Source organism: Jaculus jaculus, chromosome 17 (genome assembly GCF_020740685.1).
Source record: "Jaculus jaculus isolate mJacJac1 chromosome 17, mJacJac1.mat.Y.cur, whole genome shotgun sequence".
Taxonomy (NCBI): Eukaryota; Metazoa; Chordata; class Mammalia; order Rodentia; family Dipodidae; genus Jaculus; species Jaculus jaculus.
Window position 1 is genome coordinate 21276690 of NC_059118.1, and position 26354 is coordinate 21303043.

The 26354-nt window shown below is 41.5% G+C and overlaps 1 protein-coding gene across 3 annotated transcripts in view; it reads right to left on the reverse strand.

The window, feature by feature from the left end:
* Window positions 1–26354, reverse strand: part of Pik3r4 (phosphoinositide-3-kinase regulatory subunit 4) — a 66922-nt gene that overhangs the window by 28027 nt on the left and 12541 nt on the right. For all 3 annotated transcript variants that reach the window (XM_045136613.1, XM_045136614.1, XM_004664319.2), the window contains exons 5-11: window positions 23360–23494; window positions 21207–21428; window positions 11289–11462; window positions 7628–7773; window positions 5215–5418; window positions 1172–1373; window positions 40–227 (exon numbers count right to left, since the gene is read on the reverse strand). In XM_045136613.1, coding sequence (XP_044992548.1) covers window positions 40–227; window positions 1172–1373; window positions 5215–5418; window positions 7628–7773; window positions 11289–11462; window positions 21207–21428; window positions 23360–23494 — 1271 coding nt within the window. The remainder of the gene's footprint in view (window positions 1–39; window positions 228–1171; window positions 1374–5214; window positions 5419–7627; window positions 7774–11288; window positions 11463–21206; window positions 21429–23359; window positions 23495–26354) is intronic.

Consider the following 26354-nt stretch of genomic DNA (forward strand, 5'->3'; position numbering starts at 1 on the left):
AGATTCAAACAGAATGACCATGGCCTCGGGTGACAGTACCTGAGGAGAAGTTGACAAAGGGACACAGACGGCTGCAGAGGACTCGGAACGTGGTGGCTTCCCAGCCTGAATCACCTCATGGTCACTGGCTTTAGGCAGGGCCTGCGGGATAGTTGCTGGTTCCAGGGACCCAAACATGCTTTTCCACTCTTCATTTACATTTGCGTCTTGTTTCACATGTTTTCTAGCTATGAAAATATATTGACAAGTTAGTTTGAAGGTACAAACAGAAACTGTGACTTGCTCTCCTGTTCTGCTGCTTTCTCCAAAGGGGAAGCAGTAGGCTCACTTGTGTTTGCTCCTTTGGCTCTCGGCTTCACGCAGAGACCTGACTTGCACGTCTTCAGCTCTGCTATGTTCAGGTGCTAATCTCGGCGTGCGGAGACGCTCCTTCCCCTGCAGCTTTGCCACCGCTACGTGCCATCAGTTTATGATTTACTTCTACATGTCTAATCTTCTTTCAGCCTTGCTTTTCCTCTGGGGTCCTTGCTTACTTGTATAAGGCATTATATACCATAGATGTAAGCCATTAAAAATTAAGTGGCAAAGATGATTATTTACTTGCTGTCCTCAAAATCTAATACCGGAACAGAGGGATTTTGAAGGTATATAGTTGACAGTGAAATATATCTGCAGAAGGGGTATGTACAAGATCTCATAAACCCACAGAACCAATGTCATTGTCACAAGGGAAAACAGTTCCAAATCTTGAGTCTTCAAATGACTAAGAGTTCTTTGGTCTCTGCTCTTTTGTATTTCAGCGTTTATAATAAAAGCATTATTTTATATTCAATGGGCAGTAGGATTAGTAACAAATTAGAAAGTTCTGATTTTACATAGACTGGCTTTCAGTTGGTTAAGGATGAGAAGACAGCACTTAATCTTTGATCATCCGCTCATAAAGAGGCCATGCCATTGCACTGCTAAGTGTGGCACTTTGGAGACACAGCCAGCGCCATAACTTGGGCAGGTTGTGTGGCTCTGAGCACACTGTGCCACTTCTCCTCCGCTGCATCAGCCAGTGACTAGTGCAGTGCTGAATTTGAAAGTTTTAATTCTGAGAATGAGGCCTTTTGTTTTCAATCTTAAGAATTAACTAAATAACAAGGTAAACATACGTCAATGTACTAACCCCGTTTGTCATCTGGCTCTTGTTTAGTCTTAACAAGATCAACTTGTCTCCCTGTTATGCCTAATGCTGCCAAGTCAATCACTCCTTTCTGGCTACTATCATGAAGGTGGCTCTGGTCTACTATATTTGCTTTGGCTCTATTTGATTTCATCATGAAGTCTTTCAGCGCCAGAAGTTTGTCTTCTTCTTCCTCTGTCATTCCCTAAAACCACATAAAAACATACATTTTAGGTTATTTACAAAAGGAAAAACAAGTCTCAAAACAACTAACAAATGAAGACTTTACTCAATTTAAAGCTGAAAGAATAAAATAATGAGAAAACCAGAGTAAAAGAAAGTGCCACTACAGAGCAGCTATCCCTCCTTTGCATCACAACTGACATCTGAAATTCGATCTTACACTGGTCTACAGGTACAGGTCCTAGCACTACAAGAAGGCAAAGAAAAGAAAGTAATTCAAGACTGGGGAAAATGAATAAAACTGTTACCATCCACTCACTATACAACTAAGAAAATATAAATGCCAAAAATATAGACAAGCAAATTATTAGAACCAAAAAGTTTTATAAAGTGCCTGGGTATAGTGTCCATCACGTAAGCCAGATGCATAAGGGGGCAAATGCACCTGCAGTGGCTGGAGGCCCTGGTGTGCCCAATCTCCCCCCCCCCCCAATCTGCAAGGCCTAGAGGCCCTGGCATGCCCATTGTCTCTTTCTCTCTCTCTCTCACCCTCTCTGTCTCTCTCAAATAAGCATTTTTCAAAAAAATAAGAAACCCTAATTTTCAGATGTAGGAAAGGGGTCCTGATAGATATACTCCCTAAGGCTGAGAGCTGAGTCCTACAATTGTCCTGGAATACTCTCTGGAAAGCTTCCAGGCCATGTCCACGGAGAAGGAACTGAGGGCAACAGAGCAGAGTTAAGGACTAAGCAAAGCTGACGAGAGCCCATGAAGTTCAATTTGGGGGAAGAGAAATGAAGAGGTGGGATCTGGACACAGTGACCGCTCAAGAGAAGTAGAGGGGTCTCCTCCATTCTTTGACTGAATTTAAATCATGTCTTAACATGAGGAACATACAAATGGAAAAGCAGCAGGCCAATAATTCCCAGAGCATATTCAGAGAATAGTCCACTTTCTCTCAGCCAAAACAGAGCTGAAACAACTCACAGAGAACACCATGTACTTGTATCCACAGAGCACAATATTAGCAGGCTAAATCGACCAACTATAGTGTGCTCTGGAGCTGTCCTAACAAAGCTTAAAAACAAGATTTAAAAAGATGAAACTCATTCCAAGGGACTTGTCAACGGATCAAGTCCAACATGATATAAAGAAGTTCAACACCCAGCAACAAAAAATTTACTATCATCAGAGAAAGAACTGGATGCCTGATGATCAGATTTTAGAGGAAAAGTCATATTCCATTATGCAGCCTCTCATACCTTTTCAATTTTATACTTGCATTTATGGTACTCAGCCAAAATACAGCTAAAAGTATACTTATTATTTTTTAAAATAAGGAATAAAATCATTCTGCATTCTTTACTAGCATCCGATTAAATGAATACAAATGAAGCAGGTAGCTTTGGTCCATGAGATCCCTCCTAAAAGTCCTGCGTGGGCCACCTCCTGTCAGTGATGTAAATGCTACTGAAAACTGAGTCTGGAAATGTTCTAGAAGTGTGCTTCAAGTGCGCTATCAGAACCTCAGAGCATGCGTCATAAAAGCTGGTCTAGAAATGACTGCTTTATCAGTGACACACCTCTCCAGTACAGAGCTATGTAAAGAACACTGCTGAACCCCGAGTGAAAACCTACAGGCGTTTGGAACTCCCACTTGCAGGAGCTGCAATCTCCCTCCCTTCTGCAGTCTGGACATTACGAACAAGGACACCCATTTCTATCTCCAACGTCTCTCCTGGCTCCAAACTTCTGCTGGCAATCCTAAGTAACTCAGCAATATAGGGGCCCAGAAGTAAAGGTAGAGAAAAGCCTTGCATGAGGCCAGAGGAGACAAAATTCACATGGGCTTCCTCCTAGTCTATTGCAAACCGAAGCAAGCTTATCAGTCTCAGCCGTCTCCATGGCCGAGTGAACAGCGTGGGTGGTCAGCAGGCTAGGTTATGTTGAAGTGCCACCTTTGAAGCTTACTGTGGAAGCACAGACAAGTCTCTCAGTTTCCTTATCTGTGAAGTAGAGATCACACATGCTGCTCAACCTTCTTTTAAGGACAGTCACAAAATACGGAAAGCATAAACTACAATGGAACACACTGTAGGTCTTCACAAAAATGGAAGCTAATGTTAGTGTATTGCTATATTTTTCTAAGGACATCAGAAATTCTGGCCTGTTCTCCTTCCTTCTGGCAGGGAGTGTCCCTTAAGCAGAGGACAGTCTCCTAACCATTGTGAGCCCCCTAAGGCTGTCACCCTCAACAACATAAAGGCTCACTTGTTCCTTTTCTCCCTTCAGATATGTGCTGACACATGACACCCTTTAGGTGTTGAATTTCAGAGATGCTCTGTCATATTATTGGACTGGCTTTATCACGCAGCCCCTGGAGGGGGATGACATTGCAGGAAGTACCAGACGGCTATGGGAACTGTCCCTTCCTTTCATCCAAACCACAGCAAGGTGAGAAGGAGGGGGGAGATGGAGTGGCTCCATGAAGTAACTATCAAAAACAGATTCGGAGTAGAGGCTTTTAATGTACTGTATGTCCAAGCCTGAAGAGACATTTAGATTTTGACAGTTTATGACTTGCTGAAATCTTTTTGATGAGGGTGACTTTATTCCAGAGAAACAATAGAAAAATGTGACTCAGAATCCAATTTTCCAAAAATTACTGTCTAAAATCCAAATGACATCTAAAGTTAAAAGAAAATTGAAGAAAAAAGCTGTTCAGAAATGTAAGTCAATCAACTTAAGTATTCATGAGCACAAGAAACAACCACCATCCTGGAAGAGAGACTCTGAGGGAGCCGTGGCCCCAGGCAAACCTGGATCTGAAAACAGCAACATAAAACAAGGAAAAGCCCCAAGTGTTCCAGCCTCCCCAGGACCTGGTTTCAATTCCAGTCAACCCAAGCAGCTGCTGCTTCCCAAGCAGCAGTGGGGGGCCTGGAGACATAGCTCAGTGGGGAGCACTTGGTCCAGCACACCCTAACCTACCCCCCAAGAAAAGAAAATCAATCCAACAAAAGAACACTGAGTATTCAATGTCAAGTAAAATACATGAAAAGATCTCCACTGTAAAACTCATTCCCTCTGAAACAGTCTGCATTTTCTCATCTTATTCTTGGATAAATACTCTAAAACCAGTCTGCATAACTAAAGACATCATTAAGGGTGTCCCTAAGTCTTCCTCATATGGCTCATGAAACATATATACAGTAATTACAGTCTTTACTCCTAAGCATCTTTATTCCTGTTTTGACTCTCTAGGTCCCATACACGCCCCATAAAATAGGAATGTACCTAAATTTAGTATTTCTAATGTGAAGTAGAATGAAAAGATTACTTCATAATTTTAACAAGATTTGTTAATTGATCCAAATTCATATGCTCTTAAGACAAAACAGTAAAGACCTAGTTTAGTTAACCGAAGGTGCCCCGCAATCCACGATGCCTCTACTGTCTCATGTGGTGAGAACCGAACTTGGGCTGAAGTAAAACAGAACTTTTCCATATTGTACCCGTGTTTTGAGATGTTGCTTCTACATGAATCTCACTGTGGGTGAGATGTACTACTGAACCAAGAATATTACTCAAATCTAAGGCTATTTTTACTCTATCTTTTATTTGACCAGAAATCATAGAAAAATGAAGTAGGTCTCCACGACTCCTTTGATTTACTCAACCTGGCACCATGTCATCACCTGGCACCTCTGCTTACGCACCACAGCAAGTGCAGAAGATGTCTGCCAGGCTGACTGCACGCTGTCACATTGTAACCTGATGCAAGCTCTTGTAACGTCTGAGTGCATGCTTCCCTATGTTCACGAAACGGGCTTAAATGCAAGCCATGAGGAAGACAAGACAACCTGTGAGAGGAGTTTCTTCAGCAGCTGGGCTATGGCCGGGTCCTCAGGTGGGGGGCAGGCAGGAAGACAGCCGCTCCGCTTCTTCTGGCGCAGGTGAAGATGTCGGAACAAGCTAGCGATGTCCTTGGACCTCAGAGCGTAATCAAAGATAGACCGACTTACTGGCTCTTTTAAAACACTGAGTAGAACAAGCTTCCTTTCAATCTGTGTTAGGAAAAGAAAAAGAACTGATGAAAAATACAACATATAGTAAAATTATTTTCAAATTCAGTAAGTAGAACCTCTACAAAGCTAACAATGTGATTTTCTAAGAAAACATGATTTTTGAGAGACGGTGCTATAGTGTACTTTAAAGAGTTGAGGTTTTTCTCACTGTTCATTATTACCACTAAAATGCCCATCTGCATCTATCCTCAGAAGACTAGTAAGTTTAATAGTTTCAGAAAGTCAAAAGGTGCTTCCTTCCAGATGCCAAACAAGTTACAGTACTTCCTAAAACCTGGCTAGCCCATAGATTTCAGTAACCATGGGCCTGTGAGTCTACCCCTCAGTCTTACAACAACATCCAATCCCCAAGAGACTCAACTATTTCGTGAAACAGTAATCTCTCCATAGAACTCAAAAGTCTTCCTTTTATTGCCCCCTAAGGAAACTTTTCTTGTCCACACGCCTTATAAAAAGGATGAACACTGCTAAGTCACAAAGGACCTTCACTCTTCTCTTGTTCCAGTGCTGGGTGGAGCCCAGAGCCCTGCACATGCGCAACAAGTGCTCTGCCAGAGCTGTGCCCGCGGCCCGGTTTTCTGAAACAGATCTCACTATGTAGCACAGGGCAGCCCTAAATTCTCTACGTAGCCCAGATGACCTCAAACTCGTGGTTCTCCTGCCTCAGCCTCTTTATAGGGTTATAGGTATGACCACCACACCCAACTCAACAGGTTTCTGTAAACACAGTGGAAAGTTAAAAGGGTACCTTTTATCTAGTCCAAAAAGAGAAAGGTAAGGTAATTATGTGATAGATGATCAATAACCCCTCAACTTCTGATCCCAGCCTTTCTGTTCATAGAAGTCCATGGCAAAAGCAAAATTTTTTTTTTGTTGTTGTTTATTTTTATTTATTTGAAAGTGACAAACAGAGAAAGAGGCAGATAGAGAGAGAGAATGGGCACGCCAGGGCCTCCAGCCACTGCAAACAAACTCCAGACACTGTGCCCTCTTGTGCATCTGGCTAATGTAGGTCCTGGGGAATCAAGCCTTGAACCAGGGTCCTAAGGCTTCACAGGCAAGTGCTTAACCACTAAGCCATCTCTCCAGCCCAAAAGCAAAGTTTAATAAACTAGGCGGAATGGTCAAAAGGAGTGGGTATCTATAGCTGATTCCCAAGAAAGCATCAGTAAACCCTTAAATAACAAAGAGCATTTTGCCAAGTACGTGGTTTGGTGGTAGAGGAGAGTACTGGCTTAGCATGCACAAGGCCCTGGGTTCCCTCCACACAGCACTGCACATTTTCTGTACTGTTAGCCATCTTTTAGGTATACAAAAATTGCCATAGTGGCAAAAAAACATTCTACAAACTCCATGAAGTAAAGAATGATGATCCCCAGAAAGAGACAAATGTGTGAGGAAAGTTAACAACGGAAGGCCTGGCATAGCCACAGCCTCCTAGTCTCCAGCACATCCAAGGCTACTGTCTCTACCCAAAGGGAGGGCACATAGATACTGATGTAGAAGGCCAAGATACGTGTCCATTTTCTATTGGAATATAGGATATTTCAGTAAATACACTTTAACAGCCAGGCTCATCCTTCAATATTCCACTCAATTTAAATATTTACTTCTACGGTTAACTGTCCAATGAAGAGTATAAAAAAGATGAGTAAATAAATTTGCTTTGCACAAACCAAAGAACCACTAAACGCTACATTGCTGGAGGTGAGGGAAAGGAATCAGTAGTTTTGAAGGAAAGAGGAAGGGAGAGGAATGGAAAGAAGGAGAGAGGAGGAGAGATGTTAATGACTCAAAACAAACAAATCCACAAATACCTGAAAGATTTTTTTTCTAATTTGTAACAATGATCTTGGCTGAGCAGTCCTACTTTCTACCTTAGTTACACATAGTTTACAATTTGACACAAAGAAAATAAAATATGAACTACTACACGCTATATTATATGTGACATCAGAGTCCCTTGAGTTTTTCTCAGAAGGAGCCCTGGCCCCAGGCAAACCTGGACTGAAAAACAACAACATAAAACAAGAAAAAGCCCCAAATGGTTCCATGTGTTTTCCATGAGCATTAATTAAAATTAATTAATAAAAATGTTATAGCCCAACTTAGATATTTTTAGTAAATGTTTAAAAGGACTCTAGAGATACAATTTGAAAGGACTGACTACCAGGTGGAACACGCATACCTGTATGATTGGTTGGGTGATATAGGGGTCAAGATAAGGCATCAGTTTGCAGTAGACATCAGCTGTACTTATTTGGTGAGCTACCACTGTAATAAAGCCCACAGCACCGTAACGTATCCACAGATTAGGATGACACAGGAAGGGGGCTAAAGCGGAGAGAGAAATTCGGATCAAACAAAAACTGTAAACTATCAGGACATGTAAAATTTCACATTACAACTTGACAGTAAGATTATAACTCAATGTTACTATAACATTCCTTCACATACTCAATTAGCCTAAATAAATTAGTTATTATAAAATGTTTTATCACAGATTTCAGCAATACCATAAAGCTAACTTCCTTTCTGGGAATTTTAAGTTTCTACTTTTTTAGCCATAGTAGAAAATGTGTTAGTACCTACTCAATAAAAGCTGGCCAGAGACATAAAATTCCCAAAAACACACAGAGAGCTATTCTTCTACTTATACCCTTAAAGAAGTACAAGTGTAGGAAAGATATCTACCACACAATGGGCAAAAAACCCTGAGAAGCTGTGTCTTCTTCAAGCTATAGCATCAAGAAAACAGGATGGGGTAGAGAGATGCCTCAGCGGTTAAGGCAGTTGCCTGCAGAGCCTAAGGACTCAAGTTTGATTCCCTACTACCCACATTAAGTGAGACACACTAGATGGTACATGTATCTGGAGTTTGTTTGCAGTGGCCTCTCTCTTAAATAAATAAATTATGAAAATAGTTTTTTTAAAAAAGAAAATGAGATGACCCATCTAACATTGCTTTAATGCCAAGAATTTGATCAAATCAGTATAATTCATTATGTCAAAAGGCACCTTGAATGAGAAAGTAAAAATAACATATGCCTATATTAAAGTTCAAAGATACAAGATTAAGCCATAAATTAAACAAATGTCTTCATCTCTTTTAAGTTTTATATACTATTAATCAATCATTTTAATCCATCAAAGTTATACTAACCTGATTTAGAAAAAAATTCAAACATTTGAAAGTACAAATGGGGCTGAAAAGATGGCTTAGTAGTTAAAGTGCTTGCCTATGAAGCCTAAGAACACATGTTCAAATCTCCAGGTCCCGCATAGCCAGGTGCAGACACATAAGCATGCAATGTCGCACATGTGCCACAAGGGGGTGTAAGCACATGGCGTTCATTCACAATGGCTGAAAGATCCTGGTGCACCCTCTCTCTCTCTCTCTTCCCCCCTTTTCTGTCTCTTTCTCTGTCACTCACTCAAAAAAATAAAATTTCAAAAAGGCACAAACAAAAAAATTTATCAATCTGAGCTTATAAAGATATCAGTAAGGTAGAAGCTATTGGTTAGAAATTCTTGGTAATAAGTCTCACCATGTACTAAGAATATTTGTGTAAAAGGGAAAAGGAGAAAAGATATATTCAAAATGTCTTTTCAAACTCTGAAATTTCCAGTTCTCCTCATTACACATGAAGGTTTTGATTATGTCATGAACAACCCACAGCCTCTGATCCATCAGACAAGGGGGGTATGTCTCCTTTCACAGGAGACCAGCAAGGGGCTGAGGTTGTATCTCAATGGTAAAGCACCTGACTAACAATGTCCACAACCCTGCACTCGACCCCCAGCAACAGTATGTGAAAGTAAGAACTAGACAAGTCCTGAGGACCTCCAGGAAGAAGACCAAACCATAACTGCACAGCAGGACTGAACGCTGGGCCACAGTCTGCACTTGCCGACACCACACACGCACGTGCAGACCTGCTATGCACTTGTGCTACACAATCTACTTCTCCCGGCCCTCGGTGTCAGCTCAGTTACGCTGGCTGCTTTGGCCAATGGATGTCAGCAAACATGGCAGAGAGGGAAACCTGAAAGCCGCTGCACAGCTAGGCTTGCCTCCTGTGCCTTGCCTTCACCGTGAGGACGTAACCTGGCCAGCCGCAGCCACTCCAGCCAGAGCCCCAGACCACAACAGTCAGATCACAGGCACCAAAGAGCCTAAACAGAACCACTCAACCCCACTGACTGACTGACACCAGCATCGTCATGTCAGGGATTAGCTGAGACAAAGCACATCAGATCCTTAAGAAGCCCGAGTGAGAAGAATTTCCTGTGAACTAGTGCGCTCCGTCTTTTCTCTAACAGACTCCAGTTCTCTGGTGATAAGCATAAGGGAAGGCAAGTACTTATTATTATCTCAGTAAGAATGTTACAGTTTTTTAAAAAAACAGACATATTCTCTTACAAATCTCTATACCAAACTGAGTGGGGTGAAGCATGCCTGTGATCTCGGAACGGAGGCTGAGGCAGGAGGATTGTGAATTTAAGGCCAGCCTGGACTATAAAGCAAGACCTGGGTAGAGTCCATTGGGTATATACCCAGGAGTGGTATGGCCGGGACATACAGCAGTTTTAGCTTTTTGAAAAACTACACTGATTAGCACACTAGTTTGCACTTCCATCCACAGTGGATAAGGGTTCCCTTCTCCACACATTCTTGCAATCATTTGTGGTCATTTGTTTTCTTATGATAGGCATTCTGACTAGGGTGAGATGGAATTTCTATGTGGTTTCAATTCCCTGATAGCTAAAGAATATCGAGGATTTTTAAAATACCTGTTGGCCAGTTTTGTTCCTTCTTTTACATGTCTGTACATTTCATTAGTTCACTTAATGATCAGCAGTTTTGTGTGAGTATGTTTAATTTTTGCAGGTCCTTATATATTCGTGATATCAACCCATGACTAAGGTGTAGCTGGGGATGATTTTTCTCCCATTCTGAAGGTTCACTCTACTGCTTTTATCAGTGTCTTAATGATTTCTTTGCAAAGGTCTTTCACATCCTTGCTGAGGCTTATCCCTAGGTAATTTAGTTTGGGGAGATATTGTTTCTAATTTTTTTCTCAGCAAGCCCATTATTGGAATATATGAACACTACTGATTTATGCATGATCATTTTGTATTCTACAACTTTACTGAACATATTTATTATATCTAAGAATTTTCTAGTAGAGTCTACAAGGTCACAAATATAGATTCATATCATCTGGGAACAGGGATAATTTTTTTTTCCTTTCCTATTTTTATCCCTATTGGATCTCCCTCTTGTCTTATTGTCCTAGTTAAGACTAAACAGTTGATGGGGTGGAGAGATGGCTTAGCAATGAAGGTGCTTGCCTACAAAGCCAAAAAACCCAAGTTCAATTCCCCTGTGCCCACTAAAGCCAGATGCACAAAGTGGTGCACACATCTGGAGTTCATTTTCAGAGCTGGAGGCCCTGGCATGCCCATTCTGTCTCTCTCTTCTCTCTCTCTCTGCTTGCAAATAAATAAATAAATAAATATAAAGAAAAAAAAGTGGAGACAGTGAGTACCTTTATCTTAACCTGGATTTTTCCTCCAGTGCTCACAGAAACTTAATTAACAGATGAAAATAAATGACAATTTTTCCCAACCCTGGGCTGGAAGCTGGTCAAGTAATCCAGCCTGTGTATTTAGCACATGTATGTAAGCGTGTGTATATGTCCATACATATATACACATACATATACACAAAATAAATCAGTAGCTGAAATGGTAAAGTTGCAGTTTTTAGTCTAATTACACAGAAATTTTACAAAGTTATTCCCATGTTCCAATTCTCATTCTATGTTTCCAAAACAGAAACTCACCAATATCACTGGCAAACTCGTAGACATGGGGTTTCTGCAGCAGCCCTAACTGGCACATGCAGGTAAGGGCATTGAGCGCTTTCACAATAACAAATTCTTCAGCATCACTGAGACCTTGCTGGAGCAGGGGCTTGAGGATTGAAGAGCTCTGCCAACCAACATAGGCAGCAACACCTGAAAATCAATAACAACACTGCATCAAAATTCAATGTCTGAAATTCACATTATCAAGTAAGGTGTTAATATTAACCACAGCAAACATAACGATCAACACCCAGGAAAGATCACGCTTCCTTCCCAGAACAGTAAGTGAAAAAGACCTGCACAAAAGCCAGTCATCAAGTAGCTCTGGGGCACCAGGGAAACAGGCCCTAAGAATTTACGAAACAAAAAACTCAGGTCTAAAAAGAGAGACCCAGACTGGCATCAGAAGATCTTCAGCAATAATGGAGGAGAAGACAACAGAGCAAGTCCTCTGAAGTTGTGAAATTCTATTCCCAGACCATCCACTAAATAAGAAAACAAACTAAATCATTTCAATACAAACCTTTTCAGAAACTTGCCTGTGACAGCAAAACAAAGAGGAATATGAAAAATGTACAGAATGGTAGAACCAGCCTAGGGATTCAAGAAGGGGGGATGACAGCTAATAAACACCTAGAAAAATGCACAGGATGGTAGAACCAGCCTAGGGATTCAAGAAGGGGGAATGATAGCTAACAAACACCTAGAAAAATGTACAGACTGGAAGAACTAGCCTAGGGATTCAAGAAGGGGGAACGACAGCTAATAAACACCTAGAAAATGCACAGAATGGTACAACCAGCCTAGGGTTTCAAGAAGGGGGAATGAAAAAAAAAAAAAAAAAAAGAAGGGGGAATGACAGCTAATAAACATCTAGAAAAATGTACAGAATGTAAATATTACCAACTATGGCAATGAAATTGTTATTAACTGAGAAGTCAACTATTCAGGTGAGGGAAGTGTGGAGGCAAAGGGAAATTAATCTCTTTACACTACAAATCAAAAACGGAGCAATAAGAATTATGCTGAATTACTAAAACTTAAAAAGAAAGAAAGAAAACACTCTGGGGCTGGAGAGATGGCTTAGCAGTTAAGGCACTTGCCTGCAAAGCCAAAGGACCTTGGTTCCATTCCCCAGAACCTACCTAAGCCAAATGCACTAGGAGGCACATGTATCTGGAGTTCGTTTACAGGGCTGGAAGCACTGGCATGCCCATTTTCTCTTTCTTTCTCTCTCTCTCTACCTACTTGTGTATCTATCACTCTCTCTCAAATAAATAAATAAAAATAAAATATTGAAAAACAAAACACTCTGAAAACTGAATTACACTGAAAACAGTGACAAATATTTCAAAAACTAAGAAGAGAAGAAAAGAGAATCAAGGCATGCTTGTGAGCCGGTTAATTCTTCCCCTGGAGCCAGGGTGGAGGAACATGCATGCCTGTAACTCCAGCAATGGGGAGGACGAGGCTAGAGGGCGGTGAATTAAGGCCAGTCCTGTTTTTTGTTTTGCTTTTCTTTTTTTATTATTTTTTGAGGCAAGCCCAACAGACTGGCCTTTTTTTTTATGCAAGCAAGCGCACGCACACACACGAAAGAGAGAGAAAGGGAGAGAATTGGCACACCAGAGCAACCTTGCATCACTGTGCATCTGGCTTACGTGGGACCTGGAGAGTAAACATGAGGCTTCATGGGCAAGCACTTTAACTGTTAAGCCATCTCTCCAGCCCAAGGCTAATCTTAACTAGTCAATGAGACTATGCCTCAAAAAAACAAACAAGTACTTTGTAAAACATTTTAAAAATATATAAAAAGCAAGGCTAGAGAGATGGCTCAGCAGTTAAGGAACTTGGCTGCAAAGCCTGAGGACCCAGGTTCGATTCCCCAGTACCCACATAGGCCAGGTGCACATGGTAGTACAGGCATCTGGAGTTCGTTTGCAGTGGCTGGAAGCCCTGGCAGGCCCAATATCTCTTTCTCCCTCTCTATATATCTGCCTCTCTCTCTCTCAAATAAATATATAAATATAGTATTTGTTAAAAATATGCCCGCCCTGAGACTACATACTGAATCCCTGGTCAGCCTGTGCTACAGTAAAACCCAACCTCAAGAAAAAAAAAACTACACACACACACACACACACACACACACACACACGCATACATATGTATGGAGAGAGAGAGAGAAAGCACGAGAGTGAGTGAGCACATGCGCACAAAAATCAAAATCAAGTTAAGGGCTTCAGAGATGGCTCAGCAGCTAAAAGCACATGCTTGAAAAGCCTGCCAAGCCCAGATTCTATTCTCCAGTGCCCACATAAAGCCAAATGCACAAATTGGCACCTGGCGTTCATTTACACTGGCAAGACACCCAGGTTCAATCACTTTCTCTCTCTCTCTTTCTCTCTCATAAAAATATTTTTTTAAAAAATCAAGTTAAAACAAACCTGAAGCCAGGCATGGTGGCACATGCCTTTAATCCCAGCATTCGGGAGGCAGAGGTAGGAGGATTGCCGTGAGTTCAAGGCCACCCTGAGACTCCATAGTGAATTCCAGGTCAGCCTGGGCTAGAGTGAGACCCTACCTCAAAAAAAAAAAAAAAAAAAAAAAACCTGAAAAAGTATTTGACTTCAAAATGATAAAAAGTTAATTCTCTCTCTCTCTCTCTCTCTCTTTCTCTGTGTGTGTGTGTGTATGTGTGTATGTATGTATGTATATCTATTTTATTTATATATATATATATATACATACATATATATATATATATATATATATGACACAAAAAAAGAGTAAGTCCACCAAAAGAATATACCAAAATAAAAGACTGAGAAAGTCAGCCGGGTATGGTGGTACACACCTTTAACCCCAGCACTCAGGAGGCACAGGTAGGAGGATTGCTGTAAATTCAAGACCACCCTAAAACTACATAGTGAAATCTGGGTCAGCCTGGGCTAGAGCAAGACCCTACCTCAAAATCCTCCCACACAAAGAAAAAGTAATAAATGTGAACAAGTAAACAACATGAAAAGCCCTTTCAACTTGATGGATAAGCAAAAACATACAAAAGGCTGGAGAGCTGGCTTAGCAGCTAAGGTGTTTGCCTGCAAAGCCAAAGGATCCCGGTTCAATTCTCCAAGACACAAGTCAGCTAGATGCACAAGGTGGCGCACGCATCTGAAGTTCATTTGCAGAGGCTGGAGGCCCTGGCACACCCATTCTCTTCCTCTCTCTCTCTCTCAAACAAATAAAGTTTTTTAAAAAAAACAAACAAACATGAAAATCAGTTATTTTACCCTTCTAACAAGCAAAGATTAAATAGAGGCCATTCCTGGCTGAGTGTTGGGGGAGGGGGGAAGGGGAATGCAGCACCTAATGCTGATGGGAATGAAAGCTAGCATAGTCTTTCTGAAATAGTCATAAATGTATGAAAAGTTTTCAATGTATATTCATATTCTATTTTTTTTTTTTTTTGGAGTCTTGCTGGCTGGCCTCAAACTCACAGCGATCCTCCTACCTCAGCCTATATATTCATCTCAGCCTACATATTCATATTATTTTTAAAAAGTGATTTAGGGGCTGGAGATATGGCTTAGTAGTTAAGGCACTTGCCTGTAAAGCCAAAGGACCCAGGTTTGAGTCCCCAGGACCCATGTAAGCCAGATGCACAAGGTGGCACATGCATCTGGAATTCGTTGGCAGTGGTTAGAAGCCCTGATATGCCCATTCTTACTCTCTCTCTCCCCTCTCTCTTTTGAATAAATGAATAAATATTTTAAAATGGTTTTTGTTTTCTCTCTCTCTTTCTCTCTCTCTCTCTCTCGTTTGTGTGTGTGTGTGTGTGTGTGTGTGTGTGTGTGTGTGTGTGTGTGAGAGAGAGAGAGAGAGAGAGAGAGAGAGAGAGAGAGAGAGAGAGAGGGAGACTCTCACTCTGGTAGCCCAGGCTGTATTCAAATTTGCTATGTAAAATGTTATACACTAGGGACTGGAGAGATGGCTCAGTGGTTAAAAGTCCTTGGTTGTGAAACCTGCTAACCCAGGTTCAAATCCACATTCACCTACATAAAGCCAGACAGGCATCCATTTGATATGGTAAGAGATCTTGGAAGGGCCCTGGAGAGGGTGAGATAAAGCCTTACCTTAAAAAAAAATTTTGGAGCCGGGCATGGTAGTGCACACCTTTAATCCCAGCACTCAGGAGGCAGAGGTAGGAGGGTCACCATGAGTTCAACACCACCCTGAGACTACACAGTAAATTCCAGGTCAGCCTGGACCAGAGTAAGACCCTACCTCGAAAGAAAAATGTTTTTTGGGAGCCAGGTACTGTGGCACACACCTTTAATCCCAGCACTTGAAAGGCAGAAATAGAAGATCGCCATGAGTTCGAGGCCACTCTGAGACTACATAATAAATTCCAGGTCAGCCTGAACTAAACTAAAATGAGACCCTACCTTGAAAACCAAAAAAAGAAAGAAAAAAATAAAAAAAAAAGGTTCTGGCCTGTAGCTCCCAGTACCCACAATGAGCTGTTGATCGGAGACCTATGAGGGCCCCAAAACAAGACAGGCTTCTGTCAAAGCACTTGACTACCTGCATGAGATAAAAGGTAAGACCCTATTGCTGAAGATACCACATGCTGCTGTCATAGAATACAGAGTGACCTGGCTAGAATCCAGAAGGGAGCCAGTGCCCAGAAAGTTAGTCCATCTAGAGCTACTGGGGAAAAGTGGCCAAAAACAGTCTGAGCAACCAGGGATCTAAGCTACTCAGGAGCAAACACCCTGACAAGTGTTCACCTAAGTGCAATCAATAGTGGCACACAGCCTCAGTGGGTAACCAAGACTTTCTGATTGGCTAAGAGATCCACTCAGTGGAATGGAACCCATATCTGGAAGTGGGAACCAGATTAGAACCCTATGGAGACAAAGATTATGCTCTCCAGTGTCAAGCTCCCATGAGTTTTTGGCTAAAAGAGGGGTAACATCCATCAAATTCTCCCTAAATTAATAAGGTTTATCCCATTTAACCTAGGCTAACTTAACTCTCCATTGGAGAATCTATTTTTTTCTCTTTCAGAAGGTAGCAAGACCCGAAGAGACAAACTACCTCTCAGCTTCAGCAGAGCCCCAGCTGAAACCACAGCATAATTAGGGAGACGAGCAAGAATGCAGCTTCCAGGGTGAGCCTGACAGTCAGCACCAGAGTGAGGGAGACAGATGCTGCGGATACTCCACACTTACCAAAGCAGAGATCCAGAAGCTCCTAAGAGCTCATAACTGAAGTAGACTTAAAACACACCCAACAAGGCTCAGGGGACTTTGAGGAAGAGGAAGTGGAAAGACTGTAAGAGCCACAGATTGGAACATCATGTCCAGAGGCATTGCCTCTGACTGCTGCTCCCACAACACATAACCCACAACCCCATGGGAGGAGGGCCCCAGAAGGGGAACAGGGATGAGGGAAATAATGGTACCAACTCACGATGTATTCATACTAAGTATGTTCATAGTTAATAAAGAAAGAACAAATGGAAAACATAAAAAAAGAGATCTTGGGATTGCCCATACATGTGCATGCATGTGTGTGCACATGTGCAAATAAGTAATGTTATATTAAATTGTATTTCTACCCTTAGTAAGTAATCAGAAATATAGTCATGTACCAAATAACAACCAGCTGCAGTACATGACAGTGGACCCACAGACCACATCACCTTGTGATGATGCAGTGTAAAAGCATACTCCTTTAAACAGTCACTGGATCACCTAGCATTATTTCTCAAGACGAACCTCTGTCACTGAGCAGCACACATGACTGTACTTAAATACTTAATTATTTAAATTAATATGTAAAATGTTATCTGCATAATATGGTTAAATATAAAGTAATTTTATCTGGACATGGAAGCCACATAACTATAAGGCGACCAAGGCAAGATGATCATGAATCTAAGGCCAGCCTGGGCTACATAGGTGAGACCCTCTCAAAACACAAAGCCAAAGAAACAAAAGAAAAGTTGAAGCCGGGCGTGGTGGCACACGCCCCTAATCCCAGCACTCGGGAGGCAGAGGTAAGAGGATCACTGTGACTTCAAGGCCACCCCAAGACTATATACTGAATTCCAGGTCAGCCTGGGTTAGAGTGAGATCCTACCTCAAAAAAGCAAAAGGCTGGAGAGATGGCTTAGTGTTAAACATCTGCCTGCAAAGCCTAAGGACCCAGGTTGGACTCCCCAGAACCCACATAAGCCAGACGCACAAGGTGATGCATGCAGAAAAGGTCATTATCTGGAGCTTGAGTGCAGTGGCTAGAGGCACTGGTGCGCCAAGTCTTTCTCTTTCTCTTGCTCACACTCTCATAAAAAAAAATTAAATATCCAAAATAAAGATTAAATGAATTTTAGTAAAATTACATAATGGAGTAACTTGCATCTATTAAATTATAGTTTCAGGGGTGGAGATACAACTTAAAGGCTAAGGCGCTTGCCTAGGGAGCCTAAGGACCCAGGTTCCATTTCCCAGAACCCACATAAGCCAGATGCACAAGGTGGCACATGCATTTTGAGTTCATTTGCAGTGGCCAGAAACCCTGGCATGACCATTCTGCCTCTTCCCCCCCTACACAGCTTCCCTCCCTCTCTCAAGTAAATAAAAAAGTGTTTCGAAGAACTTTTAATAATATTAGAAATGTTTAGATTTTTAAAGCTTTAAAAATGACTAAAAAGTATTATTATGGCTGAAGAGATGACTATTATATAGTGTACCTATGTGTCCAACCCTATTATGCAGAACTTAATTTATCTCACAACAACAAATGAGTCAGAAAGCATAATTATTCCCACTTACATATGAGAAAATAAAGGCCCATTTTCCTAAGAACGAGAACTAGTAAGTCGCCTCGCCGGAGCCTGGATCCCACAATCTCCCTACACAGTAACACGACGGAATACGTGTAGTGGAAAGACAAAAGACAGACCTCCAGGAAAAACACCGGAACATTAGGAGAGGTGGTACACGGGTGGAGAATTACAAGTGTTTGTTTTCTGCACTCACCAAATTTTCTATCATGTGTACTATTACTTTTATTAACCAAAAAAAAAAATGAAAATTACTTTAAATTTAAAAAGAACTAATATGAAGATATATTTCACTTTTAAAACAATATCTGATATATTTGCAAGTAGAGAGAGAGATAAAGAGGAGAGACACAAACAGAGAGAATGGACATGATAGGGCCTCCAGCTGCTGCAAACGAACTTCAGATACATGTACTGCTTTGTGCAACTGGCTTCACGTGGGTACTGGGGACTCAAACCCAGGTCGTTATACGTTGCAGGCAAGCACCTTAATTGCTGAGCCATCTCTAAAACCCTAAAGATTTATATATACATATACACATAAATATATATGTATTTTTTTAATTTCAGTTTTCTGAGGTAGGGTCTCACTCTAGCTCAGGCTGACCTGGAATTCACTATGTAGTCTTGGGGTAGCCTTGAATTCCTACCTCTGCCTCCAAATGCTGGGATTAAAGGCGTGCGCCACCACGCTGGCTTAAGATATATATTTTTAAGTATCTTATTTGTTTGTTTATTTAAGAGAGATACAGAGACAGAGGAAGAAAGAGGAAGACACAAATCAAGTGAGTATGGGCATGCTAGGGAGTCCTGCCACTGCCAACAAACTCCATATGCAAGCCTCTTTGTGCATCTCACTTTACAAGCGTACTGCAGAATCGAACTCAGGCTGTCAGGCTTTTCATGAAAGTACCTTTGGGCTGGAGAGATCACTTAGCAGTTAAGGTGCTTGCCTGCAAAGCCAAAGGACCTTGGTTCAATTCCCCAGGACCCAAGTAAACCAGATGCACAAGGTGGCGCATGCATCTAGAGTTCGTTTTCAGTGGCTGAAGGCCCTGGCGCACCCATTCTCTCCCTCTCTCCCTCTCTCTCTCTCTCTCTGCCTAGCTCTCTCAAATAAATAAATAAAATAAAATAAAAAAAGAAGCAAAGAAAGTACCTTTATGACAGGCATGGTAGGTGGTGCATACCTTTAATCCCAGGATGCAGAGGTAAAAGGATCTCTGTGAGTTCAAGGCCAACCTGGGACTACATAGTGAATTCCAGGTCAGCCTGGGCTAAAGTGAGACCCTACTTCAAAAGCAAAACAAAAAAGTGCCTTTAACCACCAAGCCATCTCTCCAGTCCAGTAAAGATATATTTCTAACATACATGACTAACCAGTAGATAGTTCTGCAAACCACTTTTTCCCTCCAAGGAAACAGTGTTATTTAGAAGAAAGACTAGACAATGTAAGAAAAATACACTGAACTCAGGAATGAGTTGATGATAATCCTAGAAATGAGTCTGAGATGCATAAATTAATTAAAGAAAAAATAAAAACAAGTCTGAAAAGGGCTGGAGAGCTGACTCAGTGGTTAAGGTACTTGCCTGCAAAGCCTAAGGTTCCAGTTTGATTCTCCAGATCCCATGTAAGCCAGATGCACATGGTGATGCATGCATCCGGACTTTGTTTGCAGTGGCTAGAGGCCCTATCCTACCTATTCTCTCTCTCATAAATAAATAAATAAATGTATATTTTTTAAAAAAAAAAAAGATGTCTGAAAAGAGGATTTTAGTAACTGCCCATAATAAAGCAAGAAATTTCAATTTTGCCTTTGAAAGCAAAAAGCATTCTTTTCTCCAAAATATGAGATCGAGCATACAGCCATTAAGGGTTTCTTTCATGATTTTAGTTTTTACCAAAAAAAATAACTTGAACAGCAAACTTATAGTACTTGCTTTGCTAAAGTTTACAGCTTCTGCCATGGCAAGAGAGTCAGGCACCAGCCACAACTTCCAATGTGCAGAACAGTCTTGAACCCTTCAAGGGTAACCGGCAAGCTGCTACAACACTCAGGGAACAGAAGCCATGAGTGGAGACAAAATGTGGATTTAATAGAGTATTTCCTAATTGACCTAACTTAATATGAAGGAATTAACCTAACTTAATACTGGAAGGAAGAGAATATTAAATCCTATGTTAAATATGACACAGGACTGGAGAGATGCCTTAGTGGTTAAGGCGCTTGACTGCAAAGCCAAAGGACCCAGGTTCAACTCCCCAGGACCCACATAAGCCAGATGCACAAGGGGGTGCATGCATCTGGAGTTCATTTGCAGTGGCTGGAGGCCCTGGCATACCCCATTCTTTGTCTCTCCCTACCTATTTCTATATCTCTCTCTCAAATAAATAAATAAATAAAATATTAAATATGACATAGCTTATTCAAAATAAATAAATTTGAATGTAAACAGAAATCACAAAGAAAAGATAAAACCTAAGACGCTTGTCTTCTTTAGATAAATTTGAAAATTAGGAATGTGAGATGAAAGCAAGAAAAGCTACTTGAAGGGACTGGAGAGATGGTTCAATGGTTAAAGGCACTTGCTTGAAAAGCTACTTGATTTTGTTTTGTTTTGAAAACTTTTCAGTTTAATATCAATGTCTGTGTATGTTAAACTTAGTATCTAATGAGTAACCAAGATGAAACAAAAAGAGTCAAATCTTCCAGAAAACAAAGATAGGAATTTTGAGATTCTGTAACTAAAATAGTCATCTTTATTTTCCTTAAAAAAAAAATTGCTCTTAAAAAAATTCAATTTACACTTAGTTTTTAATGATCAGATGCTATTTCATCACATGGATAATGCCACAGATTAACCCTCCCTTGATCAGCTAAAATACATCTAAAAGCTACAGGAAGACCAACAAAATACTAAGAACTCACTTCATTATTAACAGAACTGGGTAATTGTAATCATCTGTCAACCTGAATAGAAATATTTGAGAGAACAATTTATAATCATAAAGACGAATTTAAAAGCAAATAAAAACATACCAACTATGCTATCAAAGAAAGCTCCACGTAGATGCCAATCATTCTTGTCATTCAGGAAAGTGATCATGTGAGACAACAAAACGTCATTGGCTTTCTGCCGTCCAAAGAACACACAGAGCCGAGTTATTCCATTCTCCATTAAAGTTTGTTTCACAATATTTTCAGGATCACTTAATAAGGTGACAACTTTCTGCTGGACCATTTCATGTAAGGCTTGGAGCTCTAAAAAACAAAACAAAAAATAGGTTCATGTTTCCCCAAATGCATAGACCAAGTCTACCTCCCATCTTCAGTATGTAGCCCAGGCTGTCTTGGAAATAACAAACTCAAGGATCCTTCTGCCTTAGCCTCCAGGGTGAAGGAGTCACAGGAGCGCACCACCAACCCAGTCTGCCTTGTTCACTGGAGTTACAGACCAGTCACGGGAGCTTCCACAGAAAGTCTCCACTAAGTTCTTCCACTGCTCAAAGGCCCAAGGACAGGAACGGCCCATCCTAGCAAGAGGTGCTGCAGGAAGAGTTGCCATCCAGCTTGTTAGCTTTGCTGCAAGATCTGGGAAAAAGGGGCACCAGAAAGGAAACCATTCTACCCCAAATGATCAATGTAAGCAGGGAACTGAAAATATCAGATGGTTTCAGGGATATAATGTATGAAACTTTGAGGAAAAGAACTTGGAAAGTATTTTTTTAAGTAGGTTAGCTGGACATGGTGGCGCACACCTTTGATCCCAGCACCCGGGAGGCAGAGGTAGGAGGATCACCGTGAGTTTGAGGCCACCCTGAGACTACACAGTTAATTCCAGGTCAGCCTGGGCTACAGTGAGACCTGATCTGGAATAAAAAAAAGAAAGAGAGAGAGAGAGAGAGAGAGAGAGAGAGAGAGAGAGGGAGGGAGGGAGGGAGGGAGGGAGGGAGGGAGGGAGGGAGAGAAGACGGTATTGTAGAAAAGCAGTAAATATGCAAATATAAACTGCAGCCTTCTTCTCTGGCTTGACCTCCCACTCACCTACCTACCGATCCCCACTTACTTACCTAGTGGTGCGTTTGCCCTTCTTCCAGCGTAAGCTCACGAGCACACAGCATTCTGGTCCGTTCATGCCCACTTCCCTAAGCTTCATAACTGTCTGGTGCAGAGCCTGCTCAACAACTATCTACTGACTAAATGAGAGGAAAGAGGTCATTCCTGCTCCATCCAGCTACAATTAAGGGAAATGGTGCACAACGACATGCTCCCACTAAAGCATGAGCTTTAACTCCTCAAGTTTTGATACTTAAGTTCATCTGAGAAGTTAGGCCTCCAGTACAGTTCTCTATGGCATACAACTCTATAAACTAGTTATTAAGCACAGAGCTCAGTGGGTGAAAAGCTTGGAGCCATGCAAACACCAGACCTTGCAGCACTTGCTGCAACCCCAGAGCTGGGAGGTGGAGACAGGGGCATCCCCGAAGCACACCAACCTGCCAGTCTGCCAACGAAGGACCCAGGCTCAAGAAGGGGGCAGGATTCCTGAAGGTAACACCCGAGGATGTCTTCTGGCCTCTACACGCACATGTATGCCCACATACATGCACACATACCACACACAAACGCACATCTATAAACTGGATTTCTCTAGTAGTTCTGACCTAAAACCATCGTGGAGCAGATCAAGAACATCATTTTACTTCTAAATAGTTCCCACAACAAACCCTACCTAAACACCTGTTAAAACCCATTTGGATGTAGAAAACCTAAGCCAGAGACATCAGTGAGCTTATTGTTAGAGGTGTTTCCAAATAGTAGAAGGGGTGAATTTTGACATATAAGTCAAAGACAATATATTTATGAGTACACTCATGAAAACACTCAAAATGTACTCATAGAAGGAGAAAAGGCAGGTTATTTAGTTATGATGTTTGCACTTTTTAATGATAAATACATAATTCAGGTAGCTTTGGTGTTCACACAAACTGGCTGTAAAACAAGTTTGCTACAGGGACATGCTGGTCATTTTCTAATGAGGTAAGTGTGTAGGACAGAAAGACCAACCAGGCCCCAGGGACCCTTCAAATCACACCCCCCCACACACACAATGACAAAGGACATTTCTGACAAGTCAGCAATAACAATTTATCCTAAAGAACCGAGATTTGAGGAAGAGAAGATGATACAACCTATGTCATAGTTCCCATTTGGATGTGTGACTTCATCCATTTCTTCACCATTAGGGTCATTTTCCATGTTGAGATTTTTCAGCTGCACTAATTCCAGGAATCTCAGGGCTGTTTCTGCCAGTAGTGCAATGTTTTCTTAGATAAAAACAGAGAAAATCCATCATTATAACCATAAATCATCATGTTTCTTATAACTTTTCCTACCTAAACCTTTTTTTAATCACCTTTTTGAGACAAGGTTCCATTATGTAGCCCATATAGCCTCAAACTATTTAACCCAAACTGGCCTCAAAACTTAGCTTATCCTGTATCTGCCTCCAGAACGCTATGATTATAGGTGCACACCCTATATCCAGACTCCAAAAGTCTCAAGACACATACATAATAATGCCAAGAGGAGGAGTGGGACTTTCCATTTAACAATATTTCAGTAACTAATCTCTTAATTTATAACAATCCCCAAACTGTCAGTTTTAGCAGTAAAACATCCTTTTATAAAAATAAGAAAATAGGACCCAAATCTAATGAGGTGAAGCATGAAAGTTTAGTCCTACCCTTTAAGAGAATCTAGGAAGCTGAGTGAACTACTGTTAGACTGCTTCGTGAGTAGCATTCTGAAGCTCTCAGTGGACCAAAGTGCAAACGGCTTGCCACACCTGGGCAGTTGTCTCCTCTGACAACCTATTAGACCGGAACTCCTCATCACCTCAGAGTATATTCTCCCCATTTCTAAAGTCACATCCGCTATCAAACAAAGTTGTTCTTCGCTTAACTTTCTTGTCCACCTATTTTTATTCATTCCTGTTTTGTACCCTCTCTTGCCTCCTGCTTGTGTGCTTATCTTAGAACCCTAGCCAAAGACTACACACTTTCCTTCCTCAGCAATGAATATACACTGAATATCACCAAAGATACAACTCAATCCATAAACTTAAAATAAGACTGGTTTACCTTTTATTTTTTTGAAGGACTAGAAATAAGCACACTGCCTTAAACATTTCCTTACTTTGTAACATCTGTACAGGGGCTAGAAAGATGAACTCAGCTGGCAAATGCTTGCCTCAGCATTACGACCTTAGTTCAACCCTCAGAACCCAATTTAAAAAATGTCAGGGGGGCTGGAGAGATGGCTTAGTGGTTAAGCGCTTGCCTGTGAAGCCTAAGGACCCCGGTTCGAGGCTCGGTTCCCCAGGTCCCACGTTAGCCAGATGCACAAGGGGGCGCATGCGTCTGGAGTTCATTTGCAGAGGCTGGAAGCCCTGGCGCGCCCATTCTTTCTCTCTCCCTCTATCTGTCTTTCTCTCTGTGTCTGTCACTCTCAAATAAATAAATAAATAAAAATTTTTTTAAAAAAAATGTCAGGGGCTGGAGAGATGGCTTAGTGGTTAAGCAATTGCCTGTGAAGCCTAAGGACCCCAGTTCAAGGCTCGATTCCCCAGGACCCACGTAAGCCAGATGCACAAGGGGGCGCACGTGTCTGGAGTTTGTTTGCAGTGGCTGGAGGCCCTGGTGCACCCATTCTCCCTCCCCCCACCCCTCTCTCTATCTGCCTCTTTCTCTCTCTGTGTCACTCTCAAATAAATAAATAAAAATGAACAAAAAATATTTCTAAAAAATGTCAGACGGGGGGGGGGGGGGCTGGAGAGATGGCTTAGCGGTTAAGCGCTTGCCTATGAAGCCTAAGGACCCCGGTTCGAGGCTCAGTTCCCCAGGTCCCATGTTAGCCAGATGCACAAGGGGGCGCACGCATCTGGAGTTCGTTTGCAGTGGCTGGAAGCCCTGGCGCGCCCATTCTCTCTCTCTCCCTCTATCTGTCTTTCTCTCTGTGTCTGTCGCTCTCAAATTAATAAATAAATAATTTTAAAAAAATATCAAAAAAAATGTCAGACAGGGGCTGGAGACATGGCTTAATGGGTAAGGCACCTGCCTGCAAAGCCAAAGGACCCAGGTTCAATTCTCCAGTACCCACATATGCCAGATGCACAAGGTGGCACATGCATCTGGAATTCATCTGCAAGTCCTGGCATGCCAATATTCATATTCATTCTCTCTCTCTCTCTCTCTCTCTCTCTCTCTCTCTCACACACACACACACACACACACACACACAAATAAAATTAAATTTTTAAATGTCAGATGTGAGGGCACATGTAATCCTTGCATTAGGAGGCAGAGACAGGCAGATCCTTGGGGCTCATTAGCCAGCCACTACAGCCTAACTAGGTGAGTTCTAAGCCAATGAGAAACCCTATCTCAAAAGGGGGGTGGGGGTAGTAGCATTTCTGAGGTTTTCTGGTACAGACACACACACCAAAAAAGAAAAAAAAAAGAGAAAGAAAACAGTAGTTGATCTCTGTCTATAACACACAATGATTCTCTTCATTTGGGGTTACTTTCCCTACCACTGCCAAGTTCAACATTCCTCTGAATAAAACAAAAACTTATTAATATTCCATATTACCTGCTCATCCTAAGATGGGACAGATCCATTATAGGATGCTTGCCTATCAGGTAGTAGAAAGGCCTTGGGTCTGATTCCCCAGAAATAAACAAATTTAAAATGCACAATTTCTAGGCCATGCTCAAAACTCTAGAGGAGTATCCCTACTTCAGTAAGTAGTTTTCCCCAGTATTCATGGGGAAGGAGCATGTTATGGAACCACTTTTGGTGTCAAAAATCTGTAGATGCTCAAGTCCCTTGTATAAAGTGGTACCACACTTGTATATAATTTATGCATAGCCTCCAATTTAAATTAAACCATCTTTATGCTACTTTACACTACTTATAATGCCTGATACAATGCTATTAAAAAAGTTGTAGCCAAACATGGTGACGGACGCCTTTAATCTCAGCACTTGGGTGGCAAAGGTAGAAGGATCACCATGAGTTCGAGGTTGCCCTGAGACTACCTAGTGAATTCCAGGTCAGCCTGAGCTAGAGAGAGATCCTACCTCAAAAAATTAACTAATAATAATAATAATAAAATAAAGTTGT